The sequence below is a fragment of the Mus musculus genome, chromosome 16 (assembly GCF_000001635.26).
Source record: "Mus musculus strain C57BL/6J chromosome 16, GRCm38.p6 C57BL/6J".
In the NCBI taxonomy this organism is placed as follows: Eukaryota; Metazoa; Chordata; class Mammalia; order Rodentia; family Muridae; genus Mus; species Mus musculus.
Window position 1 is genome coordinate 91,857,895 of NC_000082.6, and position 26,885 is coordinate 91,884,779.

Sequence of the window (26,885 nt, forward strand, 5' to 3'; positions counted from 1 at the left end):
CATCAACTAAAGGTAAATGTGGAATCGTCTTTTATTTAAAGAGGTGATGATGTAACTAAATCGTTCTTGACCCCGTCAGGAGCTGTGCAGTGCGCTTGCCGTGAGGTCCTGGAGCTGGGTCCTCACAGCAGCCGTCTCCGAGTGCACTGAGCTCATATGTGCAGTAGGGGATGGGGCAGCCCCGGGTTTTAATCCGTGCCTAGTGCTTCTCGAGTGGCTCTCACCCTGACTTCCTGAATCATAAACTTACCTTTGCAAAGCTGTCTGGGATTGTTAAACAATCAAGCTTTCTCCGTATCTCAATATTTCTCCAGAGTTTATTGCCATGTACACATACGAGAGTTCTGAGCAAGGAGATTTAACCTTTCAGCAAGGGGATGTGATTGTGGTTACCAAGAAAGATGGTGACTGGTGGACGGGAACGGTGGGCGACAAGTCCGGAGTCTTCCCTTCTAACTATGTGAGGCTTAAAGATTCAGAGGTAAACCCACATTAACTGTTTCCTCTCCCTGTCTGTGTAGTGGTTCTCTTGGCGGGGAGTCACCGTGTTTGACGGTGGAACGCTGTGTTGGGTTCTGCTGAGTTCTGGAATATGGTGGTAACTAACGTGGCCTGCAGCTGTCTGACCATCTCCTTCAGTGTTATGGCCTCCTCCATGCAAAACTCCAGGGTTAAGTGGAGGCTGCACTCAGGGGCCTGCTCTTCATCACTCTGGTCCAATGCTCAGTGCTGATCCCATTCCTGCATGTAACCAGTTTATGATTTTGAGTAAACTTGCTTAGTTCTTCTGAGTCATGCTCACAGCAGCACTTTGACTGTGTAAATGAAGGTGTTCTGGTGATACTGACCCCGAGTAGTGGGCGATAGAAACTTTCAACTCTGTGTTTAGAAAAACATCAAGTTCTCGTAGGCTGGTATGCTTTGGACAGTCCCACGGTCCTCATAGGTTGGAAATGGCTCCTTAGATTTCTGACTGCATAGGATGTGGTCTTGAGGTGGTGCAATCATAATGAAATGGTTGGGTCGGAGGGTGGTTTAGAGCGGCCAAGTTCAAGTTAGAGGAGTTCCGTGGTATAATTATAGTGTCTAACAGAAACATAAGACAAGCCCACAGGAATAGACCTTAGTTTTTTCAAGGGCAGTGAATCTATAGTTGCTCTCTTTCCCCTCACTGAGAGAGAGAGCATCTGACAGAGAGTAGAGGCAGCACTGTTGAGTAGACATGAGTGGCCAGGCACTCGTTGTCATTTAAATGCCAGACATAGTGCACATTGGCTTCAGTAGGCCCTGTAGCCCTAGTGGCTTTGGCGAGGGTGAGACTTAAGACTTGTAGTACATTTGCCGTTGACCTTCTCACTCCAGGAATGACTTCTAAAACAATTTAATAAAACAAAACTGTTGTTTGGGAGAGTTTTGTTTGCTGCAGTGTTGGAAGCAGTGTGCTAAGTCCTGGGTGTTTGTGTAAGCCTGCACACCCTGCAGGACCTGGCAGAGAGGAGATGGGCCAGCTGGCTTGCTGAACTGCATAGATCAAAAAGGGGAAAATCTAACCCTTCCCCAGGCCAGCGAGTTGGCTCCATTAAGATCATGACAATGACATTTCAGGAGTAGGGAATGTCAGTTCTGCCATCAGACTGAAAACCCTTTAGATCAGGTCAAATCAAGGCCATCTGGTTAGCATTGAAACTTATTTTTGCTTTGTTCATTGAAATTTTGCCTAAGTTTTCTGTGTGGATGGATGGATGGATGGATGGATGGATGGATGGATGGATGGATGGATGGGTGGGTGGGTGGATACAGAGAAATAGCCTTAGTACATATTTAAGTAACATAGTAAAAATAAGCTGTTACCCAGAAAACCAAAAGCTCTTTCTTACATTACATTTTAATAAATTACAGTTTTCTGCCTAAAAGCATCCAAAGTCTGCAAACAGCAAGCATTGTGGCTTTAAAGGCCAACTGACCTATGAGCTGTTGCTTACCATAGCCTTCAGTTAATTAATTTTTGGCTGTGGAATATCTATGTATTAAGATTCTTTTAATCAAATGACAATAAAAATACGAAGTTAAATGTAAGGGCAAAGTCCTATCAAACTTGAGAAAACAGTGCACCGTGGTCCAGACACCAGGCTGGACCCACAGGTCTGCAGGCAGCCCTTCCTGCTGTCCTCTGGGGCACCCGTTCTGTAGACTCAGCCAGGACAGAACCCGGTCCCCTGTGCCCGGGGCTTCTCACAGAGAACACACTGGCCCTGTGACCTCTGTGCCTGGATGACACCCATTGCTCTCTTCTGTGCACGGAGCCTTGGGAATCGTCCCACGCTTATGTGCATGCAAGCACTCTCTCATCGCTGTTCTTCATTTGATATGCAGACTGTGAAAATAACAAGAACATTAATAGATTAAATTATTAATAATTAATTGATTTAATAAATTAAATAATTAGAGTCAATTTTACTTTAAGCCTTCCTCTTCTCTAATAGCCATTCAGTCCCAGTACTGGGATATAGCAGCAATAATAATAAAATGCATTCCACTGCACATTTTTATCTTTACAGTAACTCTGGCTTGGCTTATTAAACCCTTTGTCTCATTTCAATTGAAATATTTAATTTACTACAAGGGTAGGCACTCAAGGGAAGCATTAATTGACAATAAGCCACTTTGTCCTACAGAGTGCATGCTGGCCCCTGTCCTGGCTCCCGTGGTCTCGGCTGGCTGACTCAGCTGGGTTAAAGTTCCATGGGTGTCTGGGAGGAATTCAGCCACACACTGTTTCTGGAACACTCAGTTGTTGGGAAAAAATATGGATTGCTTCTGTGTTTGTGCTTCCAGCATGGAGAGAGGAAAGGTGGTGCTCGGACTGTGAAATAGGGTGGGAACTCCATGCAGGAACTGAAGGGGGAGGGGAGCCTCCCGATGCCGGTGCAGTTCTTAAGGAGAGTTCTAGTACAAACGTAGTGAAATGCCGATGTATTTAATGTATTCTGTCTGGGCGGCAGACTCAGATGTCTGTGGTATCTCTACACTGTAGTGTAGGAAGTATTTCCTGGCTCGACGTGTGGATATAAAGTGAGGGTGAGGCGAGCACAGTGCTCCTGGCCTGGAGCCTTCTCTTCTGTTGGATCCTCCAGCTCCAGGGTGTGCCTGAGCCCCCAGCAACCCAGTTGTCACGTGCTTCCACGTCTCTCCTGAATGAAGGGGGATTTTAGGGCTCCGGTGGGTTTGTGTCATTAATCATTTTAAGTTTCATGATGAACTCTTCAGCTTGCCAATGAGACCTTCTGCTCTGTTTTAAGGGCTCTGGAACTGCTGGGAAAACAGGGAGTTTAGGAAAAAAACCTGGTAAGTTGTAAACCCCGATGCTTGTGCTTCAATGTTAATGAATGTTCTTGATAGTTGTTCCCCAGTCATTGTTTATCCCAGCCAGAAGCCTACAGTAGAGGCAAAGGGATCTTCCTGACAGTGCCCGGCAAGATCCTTCCCTGTTAATTAAATGTCCTTGGCTCTCAAGTGTGCCTGTTGCCACAGCTGTGGGGAGTAGATTTTCCCGGGCAAGATGGTGGGAAGTTGATGGGTACAGAGCTGGGAAACTGCAGGGTCATCTCGTTGGGTTTGGAAAGTCCTTGCTGGCGCCTGTTAGCACATAGAGCTCCAATGACATAGCAGTGGAGGTCAGAGGCAAGGTGACAGCATCAGGTGATCGGTCTCATTACTTGAAAATCGGGCTTTCCCAGGCAAACAGTGAAGGTACCAAATGATAATCGTGCTTCAGAGTCTAGAATTTTCAGTTTATTTAAACAAAATCACACATTCTATTAATAGTGGCATAAAAAAGAGAAGGAGGCAGCTGTGCAATGATACGGTTGGTGTGGCCTGTCTTCCTGGCCAAAGTTGACCTTAGGAAATTATAGGTTAGAAGGGGCACTGCTCTGCTGAGAGGCTGTGCTCAGCTCTAGTTGGGCTCACACAGCCAGGAAAGGGGATTTTAGTCAGAGCACAAAGCTGGGCCTCTGCTATTGCTGGATGTTGTCTGTACTTGAACAGGCGCCATTCCAGAGGGTCCAGATAGTTCACTTACAGCCCTCAGATGGGCCTCACTTTACCTTGAAACTCGCAAGCTGTTTGGAGACACAGAGCCCTTTCAAAATGCCAGAACAAATCTCCAGCTAGTATGCCAGGTCCTTTGAGGAGCAAAAACAGCTGGTGCCAAATAGGACACTAATTGGGACTTTCTCCAAACCAAAAACTTGAAATCTAGAACTTGTCCTTAGCATGCCAGAGGAGCGTCCCTCCCTACACATTCCCTGCTTGGGCTCTTGGCTAGACACAGACTAGCTGGGAGCCGGCCTCCGGGCTTTTTGCCTTTCTGGGCTTTCTGAAGCACAGGCAGGCAGGCTGCTTCTCCTCCTCCTGTTGTGGTGGCCAGCCTCAGATTTCAGGACAGCGTGATAGGGCTGCTTAAAGGAACTGCCTCTTACTTCTGCCCTTCACTCTGTAGGCAGTGTTGGAATGTGGGGCCCCCACCCCCACCCCTTCTTCCCATCTCTTTGTACTTCATACTTCTTTCTTGCCATCCTTCCTTCCTTTCTGTCCTTTCGGGTTCACTGAGATGGGAATGAGTGTGGAGAACAGTTCTGGATCGCTCCCCCCCCCCCCCGCCCCCCTGGCCTGAGCTGCCCCAGACTTTGGGCTGTGGCCTTGCTGGGAGTCTCCTGTAGGGGCTTTCAGAGTCAGGCAAACCACACAACTATTTACGTTTTTTATCTCTGTGCTGAATTACTGTTTTCACCTAAAGTTCTCATAGCTCTGTGTTCCTCTTGTAACTTGAAATAAGTTAAACTCATGGTTCTGTGTTTCAAACCAGAAATTCGTGGATCACTCCCAGAATAGGAGGCCTGGCTGATTTGGCTATGTTAGTGGGAGACGGTCCTAAGCCGTGTGTGTAAGTGAGCTGTAGCCAGGCTCCTATGGGTTTCTGAGGAAAACCTCATTTCTCCCATTAGTTTTCAGGCAGAAGGAGGCGTCCCTCAGATTTATGGAGATGGGAGCGGGGTCCTGGCCCTTCATCCGGGCACATAGTAACTGTGGGAGGTTCTTTGACAGGACGCATGGGGGCAGGCAGGATGGCGGGGAGCTGCTGAGTCACAGGACAGTGAGGGCCGCACAAGTCTGAGCTAGACAGAGACAAACAGAGCATCTGCACTGTGGCTCCCAGGGAGGGGCAAGAGCAGGGGTCAGAGTGGGAAGCAGCCAGTCTGCAGAGTTCCATGACGTTGGTGTCTGATCCTGAACAATAGTGTGTCCTAGGATCTCTTCTCTTCACTGACAGCACACTGCAACGTTTGATCCTGTTTTTCAGAAATTGCCCAGGTTATTGCTTCCTACGCTGCTACTGGTCCCGAACAACTCACCCTGGCTCCTGGGCAGCTGATTCTGATCCGGAAAAAGAACCCAGGTGGATGGTGGGAAGGAGAACTGCAAGTTAGTGTCTCTACGTTCATTTAAAGTTCTCTGTCTAAGCATGAACACGCAAAGCCTCAAGGAACAGCATTGCACTGCACAGTACAAAGAACCCTCCTTATCTGAACCCTGAGCCTGATGAGGGGCGCCTGTGTCTTACGAGCTTAGTTCTGAGAGCTGCGGACCCGCTGAACGTGTATCCAGTTGTCCGACAAGCTCAGATAGGGAGTGCTGGAGACAGAATTTGCTGAGTAGGGGCTGCATAGAGACCTCCTCATGCGCCATGGCCTGGCAAACGGAATCAGCGCTTCGTTGGAGGTGTTTGGGACATGCTGACATGGCAGGTGTCTTTCATGCAGCCTACGTCGGTCATGATGTTGTTTTCAGTTGCTGTGTGTACCGAAATCACATCACTCATTCACGGTTCTGACACCTCCTTTAGTTCTCACTTCCAGACACAAAGATGCTGCAGAAGAGAGTCTGTGTATCATCATGGTAGCAAGTTAGGCTGGCCGTGGGATATATCTAAGGGGAGTTTTATGTAAGGACAAGAACAAGTGTATGGTGTTGCGTGGCTCCCTAGAAATGCTTGTTATTTGCAAGGATACAGTGATAACAGAGTTGAGAACTAGGGTACCACCTCATCAGGTGATTAAAATGACCATCACCCGTGGAGGCAAATGGATGCTACTTAGTAAAGGCACAGCATCCACGCTTTGTCAACAGACTGGGACCCATGATTAGGGGGCTGGAGAGATAGCTCATTAATTAAGACCTGAGGTAGGCTTTCAGTGCCCATATCAGGCAGCTTACACCAGCTGTAACTTCAGCTCTGGGGGATCTGGTGACCTCTCTTGACCTCTGTGCACCCACATACATATTCTATACACGTAAATAGTAAGACAGACATATATATTTTTTAAAGAACTGTGACGTAAGAGCCTGGTGATCAAGTGTTTCAGGAACAAATGATGGGGGGAGGAAGTGGTGGGGGTTAGGAAGGGCAGTCAAGAGCACATAGATGGCGGCTGGACTGGGTGTTAGCAGTCGGTGGACCCATGTGAAGAACGTGTGCGTGTTCTGGGCACTGTTCCCGTTAGTGCTACTTTTCAGTAAGTTTCTTTTTGTTTTTTGGAAACTGGTTCTATAGTGACTACAGTTGACTCTGTAGCAGGGCTCTGCCTCTTAGGAGTTACTGCTCACTGATGTTACTTGAGAAGATGAGACCTGAACTTCTTCATGTTCTGGAACCTTCAGGGATCCTAGAACCAGCCATACACACAGATACACACGTAGGAGCATAAGAGACTGGCCTGCTGGCTCTCGAGCAAGAAGTGCCTCCTTTCTCCCCTCCACCTTCCTCTTAATGTAGTGAGCCCCAGTTTGGGACTGCAGACTCCACTGGCCAGCTTCATTCATGGCCCTCCCTTTCTTCATGAAGGAGAGTGTGGGCTGTGGCTCACCACATAGACGTTTCTTAGGGGCCTGCCAGAGGGCTACATTTCCCACCAGCTGTCTGCTTTTATATACAAGAGAAGCATACAATGTTCCTCCTTTAGACCCAAGTGCTGGGGCCTGCTGCTGCATACCACAGGGGGTCCCCAAGTGTGGACTAATAACTCATAGCAGCCCTTTGTCAGAACACAGTGACCCTAGAGAGTGAGCCCATGATAACTGCTGTCATGTGCCTGTGGCCTGCCTATCACATTAGCTACTGAGGCTCTGAGAGGGGTGGTGTGAGAGACAGATAAGTCTAAGACAGAGGGTGGGTGTGACCATGGAGTGGCGAGAACAGGGTGGTTAGAGCTGAGACTCCTCAGGCAGGAAGAATTGCTGACTGCGGCTCCCTGCTGCACAAAGTTCCCTGCTCCCGGCTGTGTAAGGCCTATGCCGAGTGAGGAAGGAGGACCCATGCTGGACACATGAGGACAGACGTGCTCTTGGCCCAAACGAGAGCCGCAGCATGCAGTGTAACTGACGGTCAGCTTAGGCAGGGAGCAGAGCTGTCTGGGGCAGGAGAGCCCGTCCAGAGGTGCTGGCCAGGAGCAGTGGCTTGTTGAGGAATCCAGTCCTAAGTCCCCGAAATGCATTCTACTCTGTATGTGAGAGTACTGGGAACCTATAGTGTTTCTTTATTTTTCTTTTCTTTTCTTTTTTTTTTTTTTTCTTTTTTTAAGACATAGCCTTGACTGGCCTGGTCCTCACTGTGTAGGCTGGGCTGGCCTCAAAGTCACAAACATCTGAGATTAAAGGCCTTCCTTTGAGGGTCTTACTATGTCATCCAGGGGGGAACTCTCACTGGAAATCCTCCAGCCTCGAGTGGTAGGGTTGCAGACTTGTGTCGCCAGTCCTGGCTTCTGCCCTGCTTTGGAACGTGGCCATGATGGATATGGAGACAGCTACTCAGTCCAGCCAGCCATCTGTGCAGCTGTGCCCTGGTGCTCATCCCCTGGTCCATGTGTCCCTCTGCTGTCCAGAGTATTCTCAAGACTCCCATTGTCTTTCTTTGTCATGCCTGTGAGGTTTCCCCCCAACCATATCTCTTCCTGCCTTTGCAGCAACATGTCTCGTCCAGCCTCACTTGGCTGTTTGTCTGAGACAACCAATCTCCTGGGCCTTGGGCCTTAGCGCCATGGGCCATGACACTCCTTCCCACTGACCTCCAGTTCCTCAGGGGTTAGCCACATCTCACTTCTCCCAAAGGCCTGTGGGGCCCTTGCAGCCTGTAGCTCTGCACTTTCCTCTGAACTCAGGGTTGGCCTCATGTTCACACCATGAGCTGCTTCCTAGTCAGTGCTGATGGTGTGGCTCAGACTCTCCATGAATGTTTGTTTCTACATTACGTGATTGGCCCCGATCCTTAAAGAAGCATGTATGTTAGCCCCTGCTCTCCTGATACATTACCTGAGAGCAGTGTGGAATGTCTCTAGACCTCACACATGCCCAGCATTGTCCTGTATGGAGAGTCTCAGCATGGGAGCACAGTGGAGAATAGCGAGGAGGTCTGTGATCTGCCCTTGTAAAGCAGCAGAGGTGAGGGAGAAGCGCTGCTGGGAGCCACGTGGCAGGGCACCAGCAAAGGCAGTAGTTACTGGCAGATTCACAGAGCAGTGGCTGGCAGTGCCTGAGCCAAGAACGGGAGTCCTGGCTGGACAACCAAAAGCTGAGCTGTGTCTAGAAGTAACCCAGAGTTCTCCTTGAGAACTTGATGGGTAGAGGTGTGATGTGGCTCATGGTATTTGGTTCTATTTATTTGGTGAGTAGGTCATGCGATTTAAGTTAGCAAAAAGCCTTCCTCTAATTCTTGACCCAATGTAAATAAGTTATTTTAAAAACCTTTTTATTTTTAATTTTTATTTTATGTTTATGGGCATTCAGCCTACATGCATGTCTATGCACCATGCTTGTTGTCCATGGAGGCCAGAAGAAAGTACCTGATCCTCCTGAACGAGAGTTGCAGACAGTGGTTAGTACTGAGGGCTAGACTTAGAGATGCTAGGATCTGAACTCAGGTCCTCAAAGAGCAGCCAGGGCTCTCAACCACTCAGGGCACAGAGTCTTATGCCCTGATGGATGCTTTTATCAGAGCTTTCTTCCAGAAAGGCGCGTGTGTGTGTTCGTGTGTGTGTGTGTGTGTGTGTGTGTGTGTGTGTGTGTGTGTGCGTGTGCGTGTGTGAAAGTGTGCATTCATGTGGTAGTCTTTTCTCCCCAAGGTATGAATAGACAAGGATAGTCTCTGTCTTCACCATGGACCCCATGTCTTATAACTTCTGATATGATAAAAATGCTCAGTATCTTGGGTCAAATCAGATCAAACTAAAGGGATAAAGAGGGCAGTAGAAAGTGTAGCCAGTGCTCTGAAATTAAGACACTGTGAAGGTCCTGCATCCAGGACCTTCTGTGAGCATCCAGTGAGCGTCTGCGTTCTGTAGATGCTGGGCATTGTCTGACATCACACAGAGCTCAGGCATGGCAGTGCATCTTAGCTAAGCATCAGCCAGTCTGTACCCTTGGGACTGCCATGTAACTTTTCAAGGTCGGTTTAGCCATCTCAAAGTCAGAGTGGCAATACTGTTGCCTTTAGAGCTGTCCGAGATGAAGACACCTGAGGTGCCTTGCTCTTAGTGAGCCCTCTGGCATTAACTAGAGCATCAGCATCACCCGAGTCTGGCAGCAGAATGCTAACAGGGTTTCTATCTTTAAAAAAAATAATTGTTATGTGTATGGGTGTTGCTTGAATGTATGTATGTGCAACATTTGCACGCCTGGAGCCTGTGGAAGCCAGAAGGCAGCATCAGATATAGTCCTCCAAACTGCATTGCAGACCATTGTCAGCTGCCTTTTGGGGCTGGGAATTGAAATCTGGTCTTCTGGAAGAGCCAGTGCTCTGAACCCCGAGCCATCTCTCCAGCCCCTAGTTTTCTATCTAAGCCACACCACAGGGTATTCTGAATACGCGAGCTAGAATCCAGCCCTTGGAAACATCCCAGACTCTGCAGACCAATGGCTGCCGCACTTGGAACAGAACCGGGGCGTGCAATTTCTGTGACAGTCCTTTGTCTCTCAGCTCAGTGTGAGCAGTGCACAGTGCCCTGCTATAAAGCAAACTGTGTAAGAAAGATGGGCTTTGATGTTCATAAAACATTGTTATTTTCTTCCTAGGCTCGAGGGAAAAAGCGCCAGATAGGGTGGTTTCCAGCAAATTATGTCAAACTTCTAAGCCCCGGAACAAGCAAAATCACCCCAACTGAGCTACCCAAGACCGCAGTGCAGCCAGCAGGTAAGATGCTCGCAGGCCGTCTGCTCGCGCTCGCTCGGGTCTCTCATCTAAAGTCTTGTACTGTTTTCACACATGCTCGTTAGCACTTCTACTTGCTGTCTGTGGCCTCTCTTTGCTGAGCACCACAGAGCCCTCACTGGACTCTGCTGGAGCAGTTGGAAATGCGTGGCATTAAAGCCAAGTTTTTCTCTTGACTTCCTTCTAGCTATTTATATTGGGATTTGGACCATTGGGTTAGGCAACAGAAAGGGTCTTAAAAATAAACTTGCTGGGCTCTCAGTAGGTCAAGAGTGAGAGCCGTGGGGGTCTGCTGATCATAATAGTTCTGTGTCAGTTGCTGGGGACAGAGGGGCTCACTGAGCAGGCAGGATGTTCTGTGTTTTCCTGAGGGTGGGCAAAGGCAGAGCCTGCCATTGCCTGGCTTGCCTGCTTTCTCAGCTAAGGCAGAGAGTCAGCTGTTCCACTGGCCTGGACAGAGCTCAGGGTAGGAGCAGAGTTCTGGTTTAGTTCTTTAGGCCTCTGTACTCAGTGACATCTGTGGAGAGCATGAAGCTTTTGTTCCACCATCATCGTGTGATTGGATGTGTGTTGTGTACCCCTGTGAAACCAGCTCTAAACTTGCTGTCCCTGCAAGAAACGTCAGGACCTATGAATGTGACCGACCTCTGACCCCCAGCTGGTCCTCTTTGCATGAGCTGAGGCCTTGTGTAGGCTGAGGAGATGTAGCAGAGCCCTCTCCTGTCAGCCCATAAGCCCCTCACGATGGTGGACGCCCCGAGCCATGTGTGGAAGTGAGTCTGTTCCCTTAGCTGGAGAGTTTGAGAACCTTGAAGCTGCATACAGGTTGGTAAACAATGATAAGACGCCAGGCAGTAAGGGTGGGTCAACCAGTCGTGCAGTCGAAAGAAAAGGAGAAAAGGAAAATTGAGTGTAGTCCTCTCTGAGACAGGAGGACAGAGAGTCACCTCTTACAGCGCTGGCTTAACTTCCCCCTGAGGCAGGAGCATGAGAAGATCAGGTGACAGCTGCACACCATCTATAGAAGGGCCAGGTCCAGGGCTGCACGCTCAGTGCCACAGCACACTTGTATAGTGTACCGGCCCTGGGCTCAGTCTTCACCATCACAAAAAGAAATTAAATAAAGACAGTCAAGTGCTGTGGCCCCTGCCTGTGTGCTATGCTGTGGGAACTGAGTGGTACAGCACTCTGAGTCTTTCCGATGTGCTCTGGGTGAGGACCCTCTGGTTTTTCTGACGAGTACCGGGACGGGGAGATGTTACAACATTTAAGACGGTGTAAAAATATTGCTATCGTCTTAGAATTCAGTCCTTCGTCTTCCTCTAGTGCCCACACCACGGGAAGTCCCTTTGGGTCCCCCATCTATCTCATTTTCCCCCGTTCTGAAGGGAAAACCCCATGCAGGAGTAGCTCTGCGCATGCCCCCCCGGGTGGCCAGGTGCTCACCAGCCTGTCTTTGCAGTGTGCCAGGTGATCGGGATGTACGATTACACCGCCCAGAACGATGACGAACTAGCCTTCAGCAAAGGCCAGATCATCAACGTCCTCAACAAGGAGGACCCGGACTGGTGGAAAGGAGAAGTCAGTGGGCAAGTTGGGCTCTTCCCATCCAATTATGTAAAGCTGACCACAGACATGGACCCCAGCCAGCAATGTAAGTGCCCTGGCGGCCCGCTTCCTCTCCTCTCTGGTTCCTCCCGTAAGACATGCAGCATTGCTCTGCCTCTGCCAAGCTTGGTTTGCAGAACTGAACGCAGACCACTGCTGCATTTGCAACAGTCTCTTTGAAGACCTTCTGTGATGCAAAACTATCTCGTGGGGTTTTGGTTTTGTTTTAAATTTTCATTCTTTCTGTAGCATGTTCCCCCTCCTTCCCCTCCCTCCTCCTTTTTCTTTTCCTGGTTTGTTTTTTTTTGTTTTTGTTTTTTTCCTGAATCATTTTGGCACCATGCTGTGTACATGCCTGACTCATTTTCCTAGCTTGGGTTTTGCTCATTGTTTTGTTTTGCTTATGTGTTGTTTTCCTCCTTTTTCTAGGAATCATATGTTGTCCATCCCCCCCTCAGGCTTGAAAGTCCTCAAAGAGACCCACTATCCCATATCACTGCCCAGAGGGATGATGGGAGATGCAGCCTTGATCATGTGACTTGCAGCATGATCACCTACTGCCTTCTGAGTAGAAGAACTCACTGCAGAGCAGTTTACCTCATTTGACCTTAGTTGCATGTGATCGAAATGTCTGAGTCACTGCGTGCAGAGGCAGAAGCAAATTGCAGAACTGCACAGGGTGGTGGGTCCTTTTGGGGCTTTCCTAGTCACTCAGACTGACGGCCCCGCCTTCACACGGGCGCTTTCAATAGTTTTAAGATTATTTTTAAATGTGTATTTTAGCCTTTTAATAAAAATCAATCAATTACTTCTTTGCTATTTTGGTTTTACAAAAACACCCACTATCAAGGAGTGCTGCGCGGACGATTAAAATGCTGTTCCGGGCGTCCGTAAACTGAGACTTGCTGTACCTTTGCCGTTTGTCCAGTGTTCCCAACCACATTGTGTAGTTTGGGGCTGTTCCCTGCCGTAGAGCACAGAGGAGATGGGTGTACCTGTTTTGAAAATGTGTATGTAGACTGAGCCTGACTATGGAAGGGGTTATGCTTGTCTGTGACCATCACGTGTACCTGTCGCGCATGTACCATCTGTACCGAAGAAGTAGCTCTTCCTCCATGGCAAACCCACCACCGTGTACAGTGCTCTCATCTACTGCATTCATTTTACTTTGCACAGTGACCTTGTAGCCACCTGAGGAAGCACCCATGTTTCCGTTTGGTCTCAGATGTACCTAGTTGTGCCCGTGTTTTGTTTTGAGTTTTCAATCTGGCATGTCTTCACACCATAAACTAGTAAGACGCCAACTGCCCAGGCGGTTACGATCATCAGTACCCACCGTCTTAGTCTCTGTTACGTGAAGTTTATTCCAGTTGCTTTTTATGGAATATCTTGAACAAGTAATCTTCTTGACAAGAAAGAATGTATAGAAGTCTCCCTGCAATTAATTTCCAGTGTTTACATTTTTTAACTAGACTGTGGGGTTGCTACAGATTAATATGAAATGGCGCTCCTGGTCCGTGTGTGTGTTAACTTGTGCTGTAGCTGAAGCCGTGTGTCCTTAGATATTAGTTGGAAGCTCTCAATAATAAAAAGAAAAAGAAAAGGTGCCCACTGCTGACAGCACAGAAAATGGGTTGGGGAAGCCTGCTAGCTGTCCTAGTAGTGAGTGTGACATGGCGTCCCTCCGTGCTGCTCCTGGGGAGAGGCCATGCTGACAGTGTGTCCCGGTGCTGAGGACAGGCAGCCCCCCTCCTTGTCTACTTGGGCTTCAGTGTTTTCATGGATATGAATGTAAAATATATAAATATATAAACTTGCAGCTTTAACAATTGTAATACAACCTTTTGGATTAGTTATGTGTATAGATAATTAAATTCTTCATATAAAAGTTAGATGGAAACGTCTCTGTGTTCTTGCTGTTGGAATCTTGCAGTGCTGAGGGGCATCACACAGACAGATGTTAGCCACTGACCTGCCTGCGTGTCAAGTGTGAATACAGACATAACCCCCGAGTGGGACCTCCCAACCATGTGTACACAGTGGCTCCTTAGTAATACTGATTGCCTAGCATGGAAGCCTACCGGCCAGCTTAGCTGTCAACTCTCATTGGACTTAGAGTTTGTGTTGTTGACATATTGACAGGTGTGTGATTTGGCTTAGAGCACAAAACACTGGTCCAAAATCATGTCATAATAAGGAACTAGTGGATGCCCAAATATACTTGGATGGATAAAGGCAGACTTGCATATTTCCTTGTGTGTGGGATCACATCAGCTAGGCACATGCTTGTGACCTTTACAGAGACAAACTGGCCTATACATGACACAGTTACTGTGAAGGACACATGACTAATGCTGTCCTTGAACCTCACTTGATGGGCCTTCCCTGCCCTTCACTGCAATTTTACCAAGTCTGCAGATGGTTCGGGGGAAGGGGGTGATAAATCGACCATGCATTGAGTGTCCTCCTCAATGTCGTTCTAAGGAGCAGACAGGTGAAGACAATGTCCACATAAGCATAGAGTGTGTGTGTGTGTGTGTGTGTGTGTTCCACGCAGAAGTGTGTAAGCAGCAGCTTGAGCCATCCAACACTGGGGGGGGGGGGGTAGAGGGTTGGGGGGTGCTATGGGACAGGGGTGCAGGGGAAATACTGAAGTGGAGACGTAAGGGGTCAACAAGGAGCCAGATGAGGTGAACCTAGATGTCAGAACAGAAAAGACCCTGGAGGGAGGGAGGGAGGGGGAGGGGAGGGATGGGCTGTTTCCCATCCAGCCCCTCATGGAACAGTGATCAAGTCTACAGGCCTCATCTCCCTAAGGCAGTGCTCCTTCTCCAGGGTTGAGGTTGGCGGTGGGATGCAGTTGTCAAGGTGGGTGATGGCGCTCCTCACTTTCAACCCTCCGATCCCCTCTCATGGTTTCTCCAGTCTTCCTTCTGGGCTTGGGAGCTGGCACCAGTATCCCTCACATCTCTTCAGTTTGTGTGGCCTGCAGAGAATCCATCTGACCCTGTGTGTTTTAGGCAGAAGTCCACTACCAGCATCCTGTGGATATAGGCTGGGGATGAGGGTCCTACAAGGCACAGCACAGTTCACACAACACTGTGGTCCATTCCCGTGTAGCCAGTGCTGAGCTTAGAAGGCCTGGCCTCACCCTACTGGCCACTATGGCTAAAGTTCACTTGGTTACCCTGGCCCAAGTGGTCTCCTCACGCATGGCTGCTGAGGTTGCCCTGCTGATAACTACTGCTAAAGAGATGCACTCATTCTGTAAGCTCGCCTCCTGTGTCTGTGGTGCAGAGTCTCCCACAACTGCTCGTTTTTCAAACTGTCTTAGTTATCCTCTATGTTCTCTACTTTCAAAGTTGGACAGTAGAGCATCACTCAGATTTTAAAGATGCTACACTTGGGGTTGATTGGGAGAGGGGCCGTGTTTAGGCTTTTTTTAATTTTTATTTTTACATTTACTCGTGTGTGTGTGTGTGTGTGTGTGTGTGTGTGTGTATGTGTGTGTGTATGTGTGTGTAAAAATCCTGCTGGGTGTGCCACCAGCCCTGCCTAACACAGCAATTTCATATGGCTTACCTGACATGTGATAGGTTTATGCACTCCAAACTGCCCATTGTATGGACAGATCAAACAACTGTAGAATACACCTGATTCCAGGTTCTTGACACAGCACATCACCCTTCGGAGCAACCGAGATGTTACCCTACTTGTCTCTCCCTTTAGGGCCGAGCTTCCCAGGAAGCCCTGGTGCCCTGGTGTCCACCCCATGTGTGCCGAGGCTAAGGCCAATGGACTTGGCTCTGGGCAGTCTCTACTCTGGCCCAATCTGGGATGCTTCCCATTTGCATAACAACCCTGCTTCCCGGACTTGGAAAATCACTTTTGAGAGACAAAATTATTATTTATTCTTTTTAGACCCTAAAATATTCCAGGAGAATAGTTCTAGAAGCTACATTGAAAGTCGGTGACACAAACACACAGAGAGAGAGAGAATGCATAGGAAAATAAAAAGTATCTGAGGATTCTGAATCTGGTAAGATACAGGAGAGTGGGGCTGGAGAGATGGCTCCACAGTAAGGGCACTGGCTGTTCCTCCAAATGACCCAGGTTTGATTCCCAGAACCCACGTGGCAGCTCACAGCTGTCTGCAACTCAGTCCAGAGAATCTGACACCTTCTGCCTTCCAGGCACCAGACACACGTGTAGTGGTGCACAGACAGACAGACATGCAGGTAAAGCACCCACACACATAAAATATTCTTTAAAAAGAAATAATAAAAATATATAGACTGGTGATAAATTCCAAGGTTCTGATACAACTATGTGAAGGTTTCTCCTTGTCTTCTGTTTCCTTGAACCCATTTTAGACGAAAACCTCAAGGGAAAGTCAGATGACTTCTTTCAGCCAGTCTGTTGCTTCCTGAAGGTTCTATTCATATAGCAAGCTACCAGGCATTTAAAGAAAGAAAGAAAAAAAAAGTATGGATTCACTAAAACAAAGGCTGTGTTTCTTCGATGCGACCATTGGTTTTAAGACCCGTATGTGTTGTGTCTACACAGCGCACTACCTCCTAGATGCCACCTGCTGCTCTGTGGTCTGTGCATGTGACAGACATAGGTAGTGAGAAAGCGGCCTGAGGGCATTTATCTGTGGCTTGTGTTTATCACAGGGCTGGTCAGGGTGCAGCTGGAAGCGGATAGTGCTGTATAGAAGGTTTGCCACACAGGCCGACCTTGGCAGTCTTCATAGCTGGTTGGCCCATCATGCTGCAGGGCACGGAAAAGATGTGTCCCTTCCTTCACCTAAGCCACGTTCTTTAAGGCCAGATACTCCTTTTTCCCCAGTTCTCCAGCCCTGCCCAGGAGGGAACATGGTATTGTGGCCTACCTGTGTGCATCCTAGCCACTGCTTTCCTCCCTTCTCCCCTCCCCCAACGTCCCATGCTGCCTCCTTCATCTCTGTCATTCTTGCACACTGAGCCAGGCCACATGCTAAGGAAGCAGAGGACAAGGTGTGGGAGTGAGGGACAGAGACGTCCCCTGAAGAACAGTTTGACAGTACTGGGTTCTTAGAGCCTGCACACACTTGGCAGCAAGGGCACTGAGGAGCTAGGGTGCTGTGCCCACCCTCTGTCTAGTAGTTCCATTTGAAAGGAGCATTCCTGCCTCTCCTAGAGCCTTGCCCTCAAGCTGCAACTGCACAGAATTGTTGGTGGCTGTCCTTCCTCACCAGGACTGGGGGCTCCACCCTAGCCTACCTCAACCTTAGCCCAGTTTCCCAAAGACAGGCATGTTCCAGATACCCTCACTCTGGGCCAAAGATGGCTTCTATATTTTCATTCCCGGCTATAGCCAGAAGACCATGGTGCCAAGTATAGGAACACTACTTAGGTACGATTTAATAGTGGGCTCTGGGGAAATCAGCATAGTTGTAGCCTTGGTCCTTGGTAGCGTTTAAAGCTAGTGTTCTAGCATGACTGTTTAGGGTATGGGTTTGAACCCCAGCTTTGCTACTTCACCTACTTTGTGGTCTTGGGTACATTACATTTAGAGCTCTTTGTACTTCACCAGCAGAGAGATACAAACACCAGCAAACAATCAGAACAGAAGGGACGAGCTGTTCTTGGGAAACAAGTGATTTATGCCTGGTCAGTAAGCATCGCGGAAGCTCATCCGGGGGCTTCCAGCTTACTGTCTTGCTACTGCTTTACCAAAGGAGAGATTTCAGAGAGAATGCGAGCTCCCTGGAGCCTTCACATGCACCCCTGCAGCTTTGCAAACAAATCCGAGCTCCTCCTCTCTGGCATCAGGGGGCTCACCTGCATGGAAGCCTTTTGGAGCATCTGTCCCACATGTTTGAACAATACTGACACTCTGTCAGAACCCAGCATCTCTCCAGCACACTGGTGCAAGCTGCCTCCTTCGCAGGGCTGCCAGTGGGGCGCCCAACCAGAGAAATGGAATGTGTGAGGCTTTTAAATACCACAAGCACAGACAGGTTGTTGGCAGGCCCTTGCAGGCAATAAACCTGTCACAGATGTGTAAGTCGCTGGTCCTGGGTTTCTTAGCACAGTGTCCTGTGCCCTTGTGTCCTGCCAGCAAAGAGCGGTATGTTTGCTCCCTGCCCTTGCTAGGCATGCCAACTTGACCAGAGACCTGTACCCCCAGAGCAGCTGTGCTATACCACTTATGGCTCCCAAAAGCACATTGCCCCAGCACCCTGCTGCCTGCACCCAGACACCCCTCACAGAACAGGCCTTGGCTGCCTCTGATCTGTTTGCTGAATCAGATGGGGGGGGGGGGGCACCAGCCCCAGAAGAGCAGGCAAAGCCAAGCAGGGATCTTGGCTGTCTGGGGCATTGCCTTGGAATCCCATAGCCCCATGGGAAGGCCTACATAGCTGTACTCTCCCTCAGTAACCAACCCCCACTGTCTAATGGGAACCCTCACCCCAGCCAGGCCTCAAGAGACAGAAGAAAATCTGCCTGCCAATATGCCCCCTTCTCCCTCTTGCTGCAGCAAAGGCTTCAGAAGTCTGCCCTGCCCCAGTTTCCCCTCTCCTTTTACAGAGAGAGAGAGAGAGAGAGAGAGAGAGAGAGAGAGAGAGAGAGAGAGAGAGAGAGAGAGAGAGAGGACGGATATGACAGACTGGTGGCTACCTGGGGGCTGTGAGCATTGGAAACAGGCTGGTGTGATACCTTCTTTTGAACTGGTAGGAATGGGAAGAGGCACCAGTGAAGTCCAGCTTGAATAAAACAGGACAGGGTGGGCTGAAGGTCAGCGCCGTGTGCAGGGTATGCCCTGGGAGTCCTCTCCAAAGCGGCTATGGCTTCTACATTTTCATTCCTGGCTGCAGCCCAGAGCCCATGGTGCCAAATATGGGAACACTACTCTGACACAATTTAATCTAATAGTGGACTCCTCCAACCTGGAACAGCCAAGAGTCAGAACTTCATGTGTCAGCATCTTGGGCCTGCATCAGGGGAAAGTGACAGGTGGGGTGGACATGGCGACATTCCAGGTTCACACCTTGGTCACCATCTCCTCCTTGGGCTCCCATGTGCCACCTTGTAGTTGGGAGGGGGTCCACAGGTACTTGTGTCTTTAGAATCTTCAATCTTCTGACTCTACCATGCCTGTCTGTACTTAACAAGCCCCAAATCTTGCTTTGCCCCCATGTCCTCCTCCACACACACTTCCTGGAATTTTTGCCTTAAGTTTAAGCCATTGGTGCACTCCAATAACACATGTCCTGCCCTGCCCTGCCCCCCACCCCCTGCTCTCTGCCATCTTCCCTCCCATGTTACCTGGCCATGAAGCCCTTTTATACAAAATGACAAAAGACCTGGAGGCCAATACATACACACGTGGACACTGGGTAAGTCAGACATTTTGTCTCTGACAGGGCCCTAAGGAAGACCTCACAAGGAAGAGAGTCTTATTTTGGCCACACATAAATCTGTACATTGTCATACAGGGTGTGTTCAGCTTGCTCCATGGCTCTGGGCCTTTGGTGACACAGAACACCATGGCAGCAGGGACATGTGGCAGGGCAGGCTCGGTTACCTCATCAAGGCTTAGAAACAGTGATGGGAAGAGGACAGGGACCAGGTAAGGCATGCCTCTAGACATCTTCCTCCAACCAAGTCCACCTTCTATGTCTCCAGAGCCTCCTAGTTATGCTAGCAGATTATGTCTCCACCATGACTTAAGAGATGGCTGGTTCCCTCCTCACCCATCCTCCTATCCGGGATTGGCCACGCCAGTTGGAGACTGAGCACATGTGAGCCTTTGGTGTGTGCATGCGGAGGGGACATGCAAACTGTAAGATAAACTCATCCCCCATTTGGCTGTTCCTTGCAGGCAGGGATAGCCTCGCATGCCCATCAAGAACTCCACAGAGAACCTGGCGTGCGGTGTATGCCTGTAATCCCAGCACTGGAGAGTCTGAGGCAGGAGGATCATGATTTTGGGGTCAGTCTGGGCTTCATAATGACATACTGTCAAAGGTTAATAAATTGGTCTGGGAATGTAGCTTAGTTGGCAGCATGTTTACCCGGCATGCAGGCAGCCCTGGGTTCAATCCTCAGCACCACAGAAGCAGGTGTGGTGATTTGTACCTCAGTATTTGGGATGTGGAGGCAGAGGGATGAGAGGGTCAAGTTTACCATCAGCATAGATAGTTCTAGGCCAGCCTGGGATACACATGGCTTTATTTAAGGGGGAAGAGGGGAAGGAGGGAGGGAGGGAGGGAGGGAGAGAAAGAGAGAGAGGAAGAGAGAGAGGAAGGGAGGAAGGAAGGAAGGAAGGAAAGAAGAAAGAGGGAGGGAGGAAGGGAGGGAGGGGGAAGGAGGGAAGGAGGGAGGGAGGAGGAAGGAAGGAAGGAAGGAAGGAAGGAAGGAAGGAAGGAAGGAAGGAAGGAAGGAAGGAAGGAAGGAAGGAAGGAAAATGTAATAAAAATAGCATCTGCAGAGGAGCTAGGGTTGTGGCTCAATGGTAAAGCTTGTGTTTGACATGTGTGAGACCCTGGCTTCTCTCCCCAGAACCACAACAGTGGGCAAATCATCACAGGACAAGCACAGTCCATAGTGATGGTGCCCTCCTTATAGAGCTGACATATGGGAGGGTCCCCATCTCTTACTGCTTATAAGCCACATTTGCATATTTCCCACGGCCCTTCATCTTGGGGCTGCAGAGGAGGTGTGGTGTTGGTGGTGGCCTTTGCCTCTCCTCTCTCCCCTTTTTCTACAGCATAGTCATGCCACGACTTCTGCCATCTTGTCATTCCCTTCACTGTGTGTGGCAGAGAACCCAGCACAGAGCCTGTGCTGGGGACAGTGGCACAGTTGGAAAAGGTTCATTTTTGTGGAAAGGTCCTAAACCAGGAAGAGCTCTCCATTCTTGTGATCACTTAACTCGTGTTCATACTACTTGGTCCTGTGTGTATTTGGTATTTAGTCTCCTCCGCAAGTGTGGCGGCCTCACAGAAGCATCCCTGGGTGGATCCTGGAGCTGCTGACAGGGACAGGAGCTGTCCGGGGTTGGAGGTGTTTTTTGTGTTCTGCAGGAGTCAGTATGTCAGGGACCAGGGTGTTGCCAGACCCCTCTGAAGCCATTGCCTCAGGGTTGAGAAGTGCACTTCCCCACCATGCAGCCTCTTGTGGGCTGGTTAGCCAAGGGTCTCTTATTTAGATTTTATTTCTAGTTATGTGTATGTGTGTATGCCCTGTATATGTGGATGGTGCCTGTAGATATCAGAAGAAGGCATTGGATCCCCTGGAGTTACAGGTGGTCACAAGCCACCAAATGGGGATGCTAGGAACCAACTTAGCTGCTGGGCTACCTTTCTAGCCCCAGGGGTTTTGGTTTTGTTTGCTTGGTTTTTGTTTTGTTTTGTTTTGTTTTGAGAAGACTCACTACCTTGACTCAGACTTATTGCAGCCAGCTCCTAGAAGTCTGAACTCCAAGACCAAGATTGTACTCAAATAGACCTTATAGGAAGTGGTAGAAGAAAAGATGTTGGGCCCCCTGGGAACACAGGTGGTTTCTTTTTATGGTTCTGTTTCCAGCGAGCATTTCTGATAGAAAAAATAAATACACAAAGCTTTCTGGACTCTACTGCTCCAGCCATCAAATGAGATGTTAGGTAGCATGGTCAGTTGAGAAAATGTGGCCTCACATGAACCTCCAGAGGCCCCCGAACAGAACATCTGGGCTTCAGTGGGCTCTGAGGTGCAGGTAGCCTGTCATAGCTGTTGTAGCTGTCGAGACATTTTGAATGACTGCCCATGTGGCAGCCCTGAGCTGCCTTCAGCTGAGCAGCTGTGGAGACAGAATCTCATGTCCCATGCACTTGGACAGGTGTAGTTTCTGGTTCTTGTTCCTCTCCATCCTGGGCATCTGAGCATCTTTTCTCTTTAGAGCTTCCCTTCTGATGTGGCCTGAACAGGGTCTCCTAGTATTTATAGGTCAAAGCTCTAACCCTGAAGACCACAGGATGTGACTGAATTTGGAGATAGCGTCTTCAAAGATGTATTTAAATGTTACCCTGGGGCCTTCAGAGTGGATCCTACTCTGAGGTGTATGAAGCAGAATGGCAGCTGTCCTTTTAAGAAGAAACCTCACATGGACACCATGGGTTTGTGTGCAAAAGAGAGGCAAGCTTTTGTGGGACACATGAAGAAGAAGAACCCTGCCAACACCTTGACTTGATCTTGGACGGCCGCCCTCCTGGGCTGTGAGGAAGGAAACTTGTGCTTCTCAAGCCACCCCGTCTGTGATTGGTCCTGGCCACCGGGACACACAAAAACACCACCCATCCAGCAAGGCAAAGACATAACAGCTAAGAATGTGGACGTAGGTCCTACTTCCTTTGTTGTTTCTTAACCGGGGCTTTATCAAGCTGTTTATCCTCTCTGTGTCTCTGACTCCTCACCTTCTCATTGTGAGGAACGGTAGCTAGTCCACAGGATTGTTGGTGAGGATGGAGTTGTTATCTACAAGGGTCTGCAGTGTCTGGTTCAGCACTGCTGCTTACCACTGCCCACTCCTCTGGCTCAAAGCACCTAAGTCTCATTCGCCCATGCTCCTACCATCCTCTTTGTCCATGAGTCTTAGTGCATGAGACTGAAACAAAATACCCGTGGGTAGCTAAGTTATAAATTATTTTTATTTGCTGGTAGTTTTGGACGCTGAGATGTCCAAGATGCAGGGGCTGTGTATGGTATAGTCTTCCTCATGCATCACCCCATTTCAGATGGATGGAAAAATTAAAGAACACACACCAAAGAGCAGAGTGTCTGCCACACGTTCATATCCGTATCCCAGCCCTTAGATAACAGCACCGCTCTATCCATGAGTATAATCACCCCTAGTTACCCCTGAAGTCCCACGTCTCTGCAGGATAGTATGAGAACATTGAGGAACATGTCAGCAACAACAAAATTAGTCTACACTTCCTCTTCTGCAAAATCTTCCCAGACCTCTCTGGTCAAAGCTACTGCCTCCTTCATCTGATCCCCATAGGAATACATCAACCCGTGCTGCTGTAACACTTTCATTTGCCTTGCATACCTGAAGGATTTACTTACAGCCATTGCTAAGAAAGCCTTAAAATCTTGGGGGATAGGACACATCAGAAGTGGGTGCTCAGAAAGCTAGGGAAGCATGTGTGGAGACACAAATGCAGCCAAGAACGAAGGAAAATTCCAGACTATAAAGAGTGGTGGTACCTGTGCCAGGAGTCCGCCATCAGAAATCCAGAATGGCGTGCTGCTCACTGCGTGCGTTGTCACAGCAAAGCAGTAGACTCTCTCTGGAGGAATTCCATTTCTACACTGCTCCATGGCAAGCCAGGTAGACCAGATGGCCCTTCTTGGAAGATGATATTAATTAAAAACTATGGCTGCTTTTGAGTTTCTTGGGTTTGCAACTGAGTGAGGAGGTTGGGTGCACACTCTCAGACAGACCCAGCTAACATGCCTCACCATGAGTCCCTTACACAGGCCAGAGTGAGATACTCAAGGCTCAGCCACATCTTTGATGCCCTTCTTGGCATCTCCAACCTCCCACCACAGGCCTCACACTTGCTCCTGCTTTCTTATCAAAAGCAAACCCTGAGAATTTACAGCTCTCCTGTCCTGGGAACTGATGACGTCTCACAGCTGTGCTCTTCCAGAGGCATCTGTGAGCCAACAAGGGTAGAGAAACCAGTCCAGGATGCCAGGGTCTCCAGAAGACAAGGTCCCAGATGTCTCATCCATCGCTGCCTTCGGTTCCAAGCACAGATGATGCCTTGCAGGAAGAGTCTACACTTTCCTGGCTGGGAGGCAGGGAGGATTCACAACACAGCTGTGGTACAGAGATAAAGCCAGAGAACATGGCATGAACAGCATCGTCCGCTTTTCTTACAGAACAGACCACCGCACATGCATTCTGCCTGTGATGTTGACTGGTTCCTAATAGAATCAGGATCCTAGGAGGATCAAACCCAGCCTGATTAGGACAGGAAAAGTGTAGCTCACGTGGCAAGAGAGACTAACGTCCTGGAGAACCCCTACTTTCCACATGCAGGTCCACTCTAACAACACCTGTTGTATAGACAGGAACTCCAGGCATCCAATCAACACCTATTCAGTCACTTAGAAAAGGGATTCCATTCCGGATGAATGTCCCTAGAAGCATTGTGCTGTCATCCCCTTGAGATGAAAACCTTCACCCAGGCCTCCACTCCACGGCTCTCCTGCCGTTCCTCGTTGTATCTGTGTTTGTTCGGACATTGCTACCCCCTTCCCCCCATAACATGGCCTTTTCTATGCCCTGTGTCTCCCACGAGTGTCTGTGTTCACCTAGCTGCTTCTACAGCACTGTTGACTGGCCCATTCTTTGTGTGTGTGAGTGTGCAGGTGTGATTGTGAGTGTGTAAGTTTGTGATGCTCAGAAGTCAACCTCAGCCTCGTTCCTCAGAAGCTGTCCACTGTAGTTCCTGAGACTGTGTTTCTCAGAGACACTGGAGCTTGCCAAATGCTAAGCCAGGCTGGCTGGCCAGCAAGCCCCGTAAATCTGCCCATTTGTGTCCCGCCCCCAAGTGCTGGGATTGTAAGCATGACTCCATGCTAGCTTTATAATGTATGTTCTAAGAAGTGAACTCAGCTCCAAGCAAGGCGAACACTTCACCAAGGAAACCATTCCCAGCCCCGCACCCCCCTCCTTCAATGCCACATGTTTGTATACTTTTAATCTGCCTTTCCTGAGGGCTCTCCCCTAAACTTGTGGGTTTCCCTTAAGAAAAGAACAGTCTCTGCTCACTTCTGTGTCCCTTCGACTTCCTAGAAACGTAATAGTCATTGACTAACTTATTATATTCTTTGGCTTCTTCATAACAGAAACCAGGCATGTTTATTTATTTCCCTCAGTGTTTAGCGGCTGTGGGAGCTAATTCAGGTTTCAAGTTTCATTGAAGAGAGGAGAGTCTTTCCCCCCCTCCCTAAGAACTTCTGAATTCTTTGAAATTCTACAGTATCTGTAGGCTATGTATTGTTTGTAATAGAGAGGATTTCAGTTCTGCTGGTCAAGTATGTCCATGACGGTTTAGGGGGATTTGATGACCTTTTAGGGCTGAGATATTTTCCAAGTCTGGTCCTTCCAAAAGAAAATTACAGCCTTGTCCCCTCTCTTAAGTATATTTAAGGAGACTATATAAACTTGGGAGCCTATATAGGAATTTCCTGTGGCTTTAATGGGGGGCGGGTTGCTTTTTAACTTTTTGGAGTCCTTGCAATATTATTTCAGCTGTGGGCCAATTTTAGTTTTGAGTCACCCTCCATCCCTGCTCCGTGGCCATAGAAAATCATTCACTACACTTTGTCCTTCATCTTTCCCTGGGCCAAGCTTCCTGCATCCTGATACCCAAGGGAGCGGCCACAACCTTTACACCCCCTAAAGAAAACTTTTAAATCGAATGACTTTTCCAGTTCCCCTGCTTTGAATAATGGAGGATTTTTAAACCTCTTGTTTTTTTCTAAATACTACTTTTTTTTCAAACAAAGGATATTTGGGGAGGTTAGAATACTTTTTTCAAGTCTTTCATGGTTCTCTGGGTCTGGAAATCATCTTCATGGTATCCCAGGGTCAGTTTAAAGAATTAAAAAGAAAGAAAGAAAGAAAGAAAGAAAGAAAGAAAGAAAGAAAGAAAGAAAGAATGAATGAATCTAAAGCCAATGTGGTTACTGTGTGACGTGGAGACAAACCTCACAAAATCTTTGCCTTTAACTGGGTTCTAGGTCCAGGGGCCAGCGTGGCCATTTCACATCTTCAGGAAGGCTTGCTTGAGTTAGACTTGCATAGCTTAGGATTCTGGGGCTAACAGCTCAAACCTGCAAGCTTCCCTGGGGTCTCAGTTCTCGGTTGGGTGCTGTGTACATCCAAAGGCTGCTCTGTCTAGGGCAAGGTGTACCGCAGCCCTCAAGTGCATCCAGAGCTGGCCCTGAGCCATGTTCCTGCACCTCCTGCTGTTCTCCAGAACTTGTACCCAGAGGAGCCTCCAGAATCCCAAAGAGGCAGGCATCTCTCCCAACAGGACCTCATTCCAGTTTCTCAGTCATCCTTGTGTCTTCTGGTCATGACTCCCTTGTTGTAGAAAGCAGTTGGCATTTCTCAGCAGGGACTCTTGGCAGGTGGTGAGGGCTCTCTGTCCTGTGTATTTTAGTCCATTACTCCTGGGCCAACCTGACAATTCCAGCCTTTGCTTTCTTGTTAGAACAGGAATACACTCAGCCTTGCGGGTGGGATGCAGTAACTTCCCGATGTACTATGAGGATGACATTAACTTGGAGAGGGGCAGTGTCACCTTCAGCCTGGGCAAACAGTACAACCATCAGCCTTGTAGGGGCAATATGACCTTTAGCCTGTGGGGGGACAATACCACCGTGACCCGTGTATGTGTGTGTGTGTGTGTGTGTGTGTGTATACAAATACCACCTTCAGCCTGGGGGGGAACGACAGAGTACTATCTTCAGCCTTGGGGTGGGAACAGTAGAACCTTTAGCCCACATGTGGGGTGCAGCACCACCTCCAGCTTGGGGTGCAGTACCACCTTCAACCTGCAGGGTGCGCAACACCACCTTCAGCCTGAAGGGCCAGCACTACCTGGGGAGCGGAGAGAAATAGCAGTGTCAGCTTCAGCTTCAGCCTAGGAGGCAGCAGTGTGTTCAGCAGGGGAACCTTTCACTAGAGGAGACACCACTTCCAGTGTCAAACCTTTGCATCTCCAAGGTCTGAGATGGACCCTGGAAGGCCGGCACCTGCCTTCATCCTGCAGTGCAGCACGACTCAGCACAGCCATGGCGAAGATCACAAAATCACCAAAGGAAGAAATGAGGCAGCACACAGGCATTTGTTTGTTTGTTTGTTTTTTTGAGACAGGGTTTCTCTGTGTAGCCCTGGCTGCCCTGGAACTCACTCTGTAGACCAGGCTGGCCTCGAACTCAGAAATCTGCCTGCCTCTGCCTCC

General features: G+C 48.9%; 1 protein-coding gene across 13 annotated transcripts in view; it reads left to right on the top strand.

Annotated features, from left to right (window-relative positions):
- The window catches only part of Itsn1 (intersectin 1 (SH3 domain protein 1A)), a 191,282-nt gene that overhangs the window by 128,585 nt on the left and 35,812 nt on the right, over positions 1-26,885 (top strand). For 6 of the 13 annotated variants that reach the window (XM_006522934.4, NM_010587.2, XM_006522931.3 and 3 more), the window contains 5 exons: positions 315-481; positions 3,300-3,345; positions 5,363-5,484; positions 10,126-10,243; positions 11,724-11,915. In XM_006522934.4, coding sequence (XP_006522997.1) covers positions 315-481; positions 3,300-3,345; positions 5,363-5,484; positions 10,126-10,243; positions 11,724-11,915 — 645 coding nt within the window. Of the gene's footprint in view, positions 1-314; positions 482-3,299; positions 3,346-5,362; positions 5,485-10,125; positions 10,244-11,723; positions 11,916-12,298; positions 13,762-26,885 lie in introns of those variants that run through there. The other 7 variants (XR_001781793.1, NM_001110275.1, XM_006522938.2 and 4 more) reach the window with 3 other exon arrangements.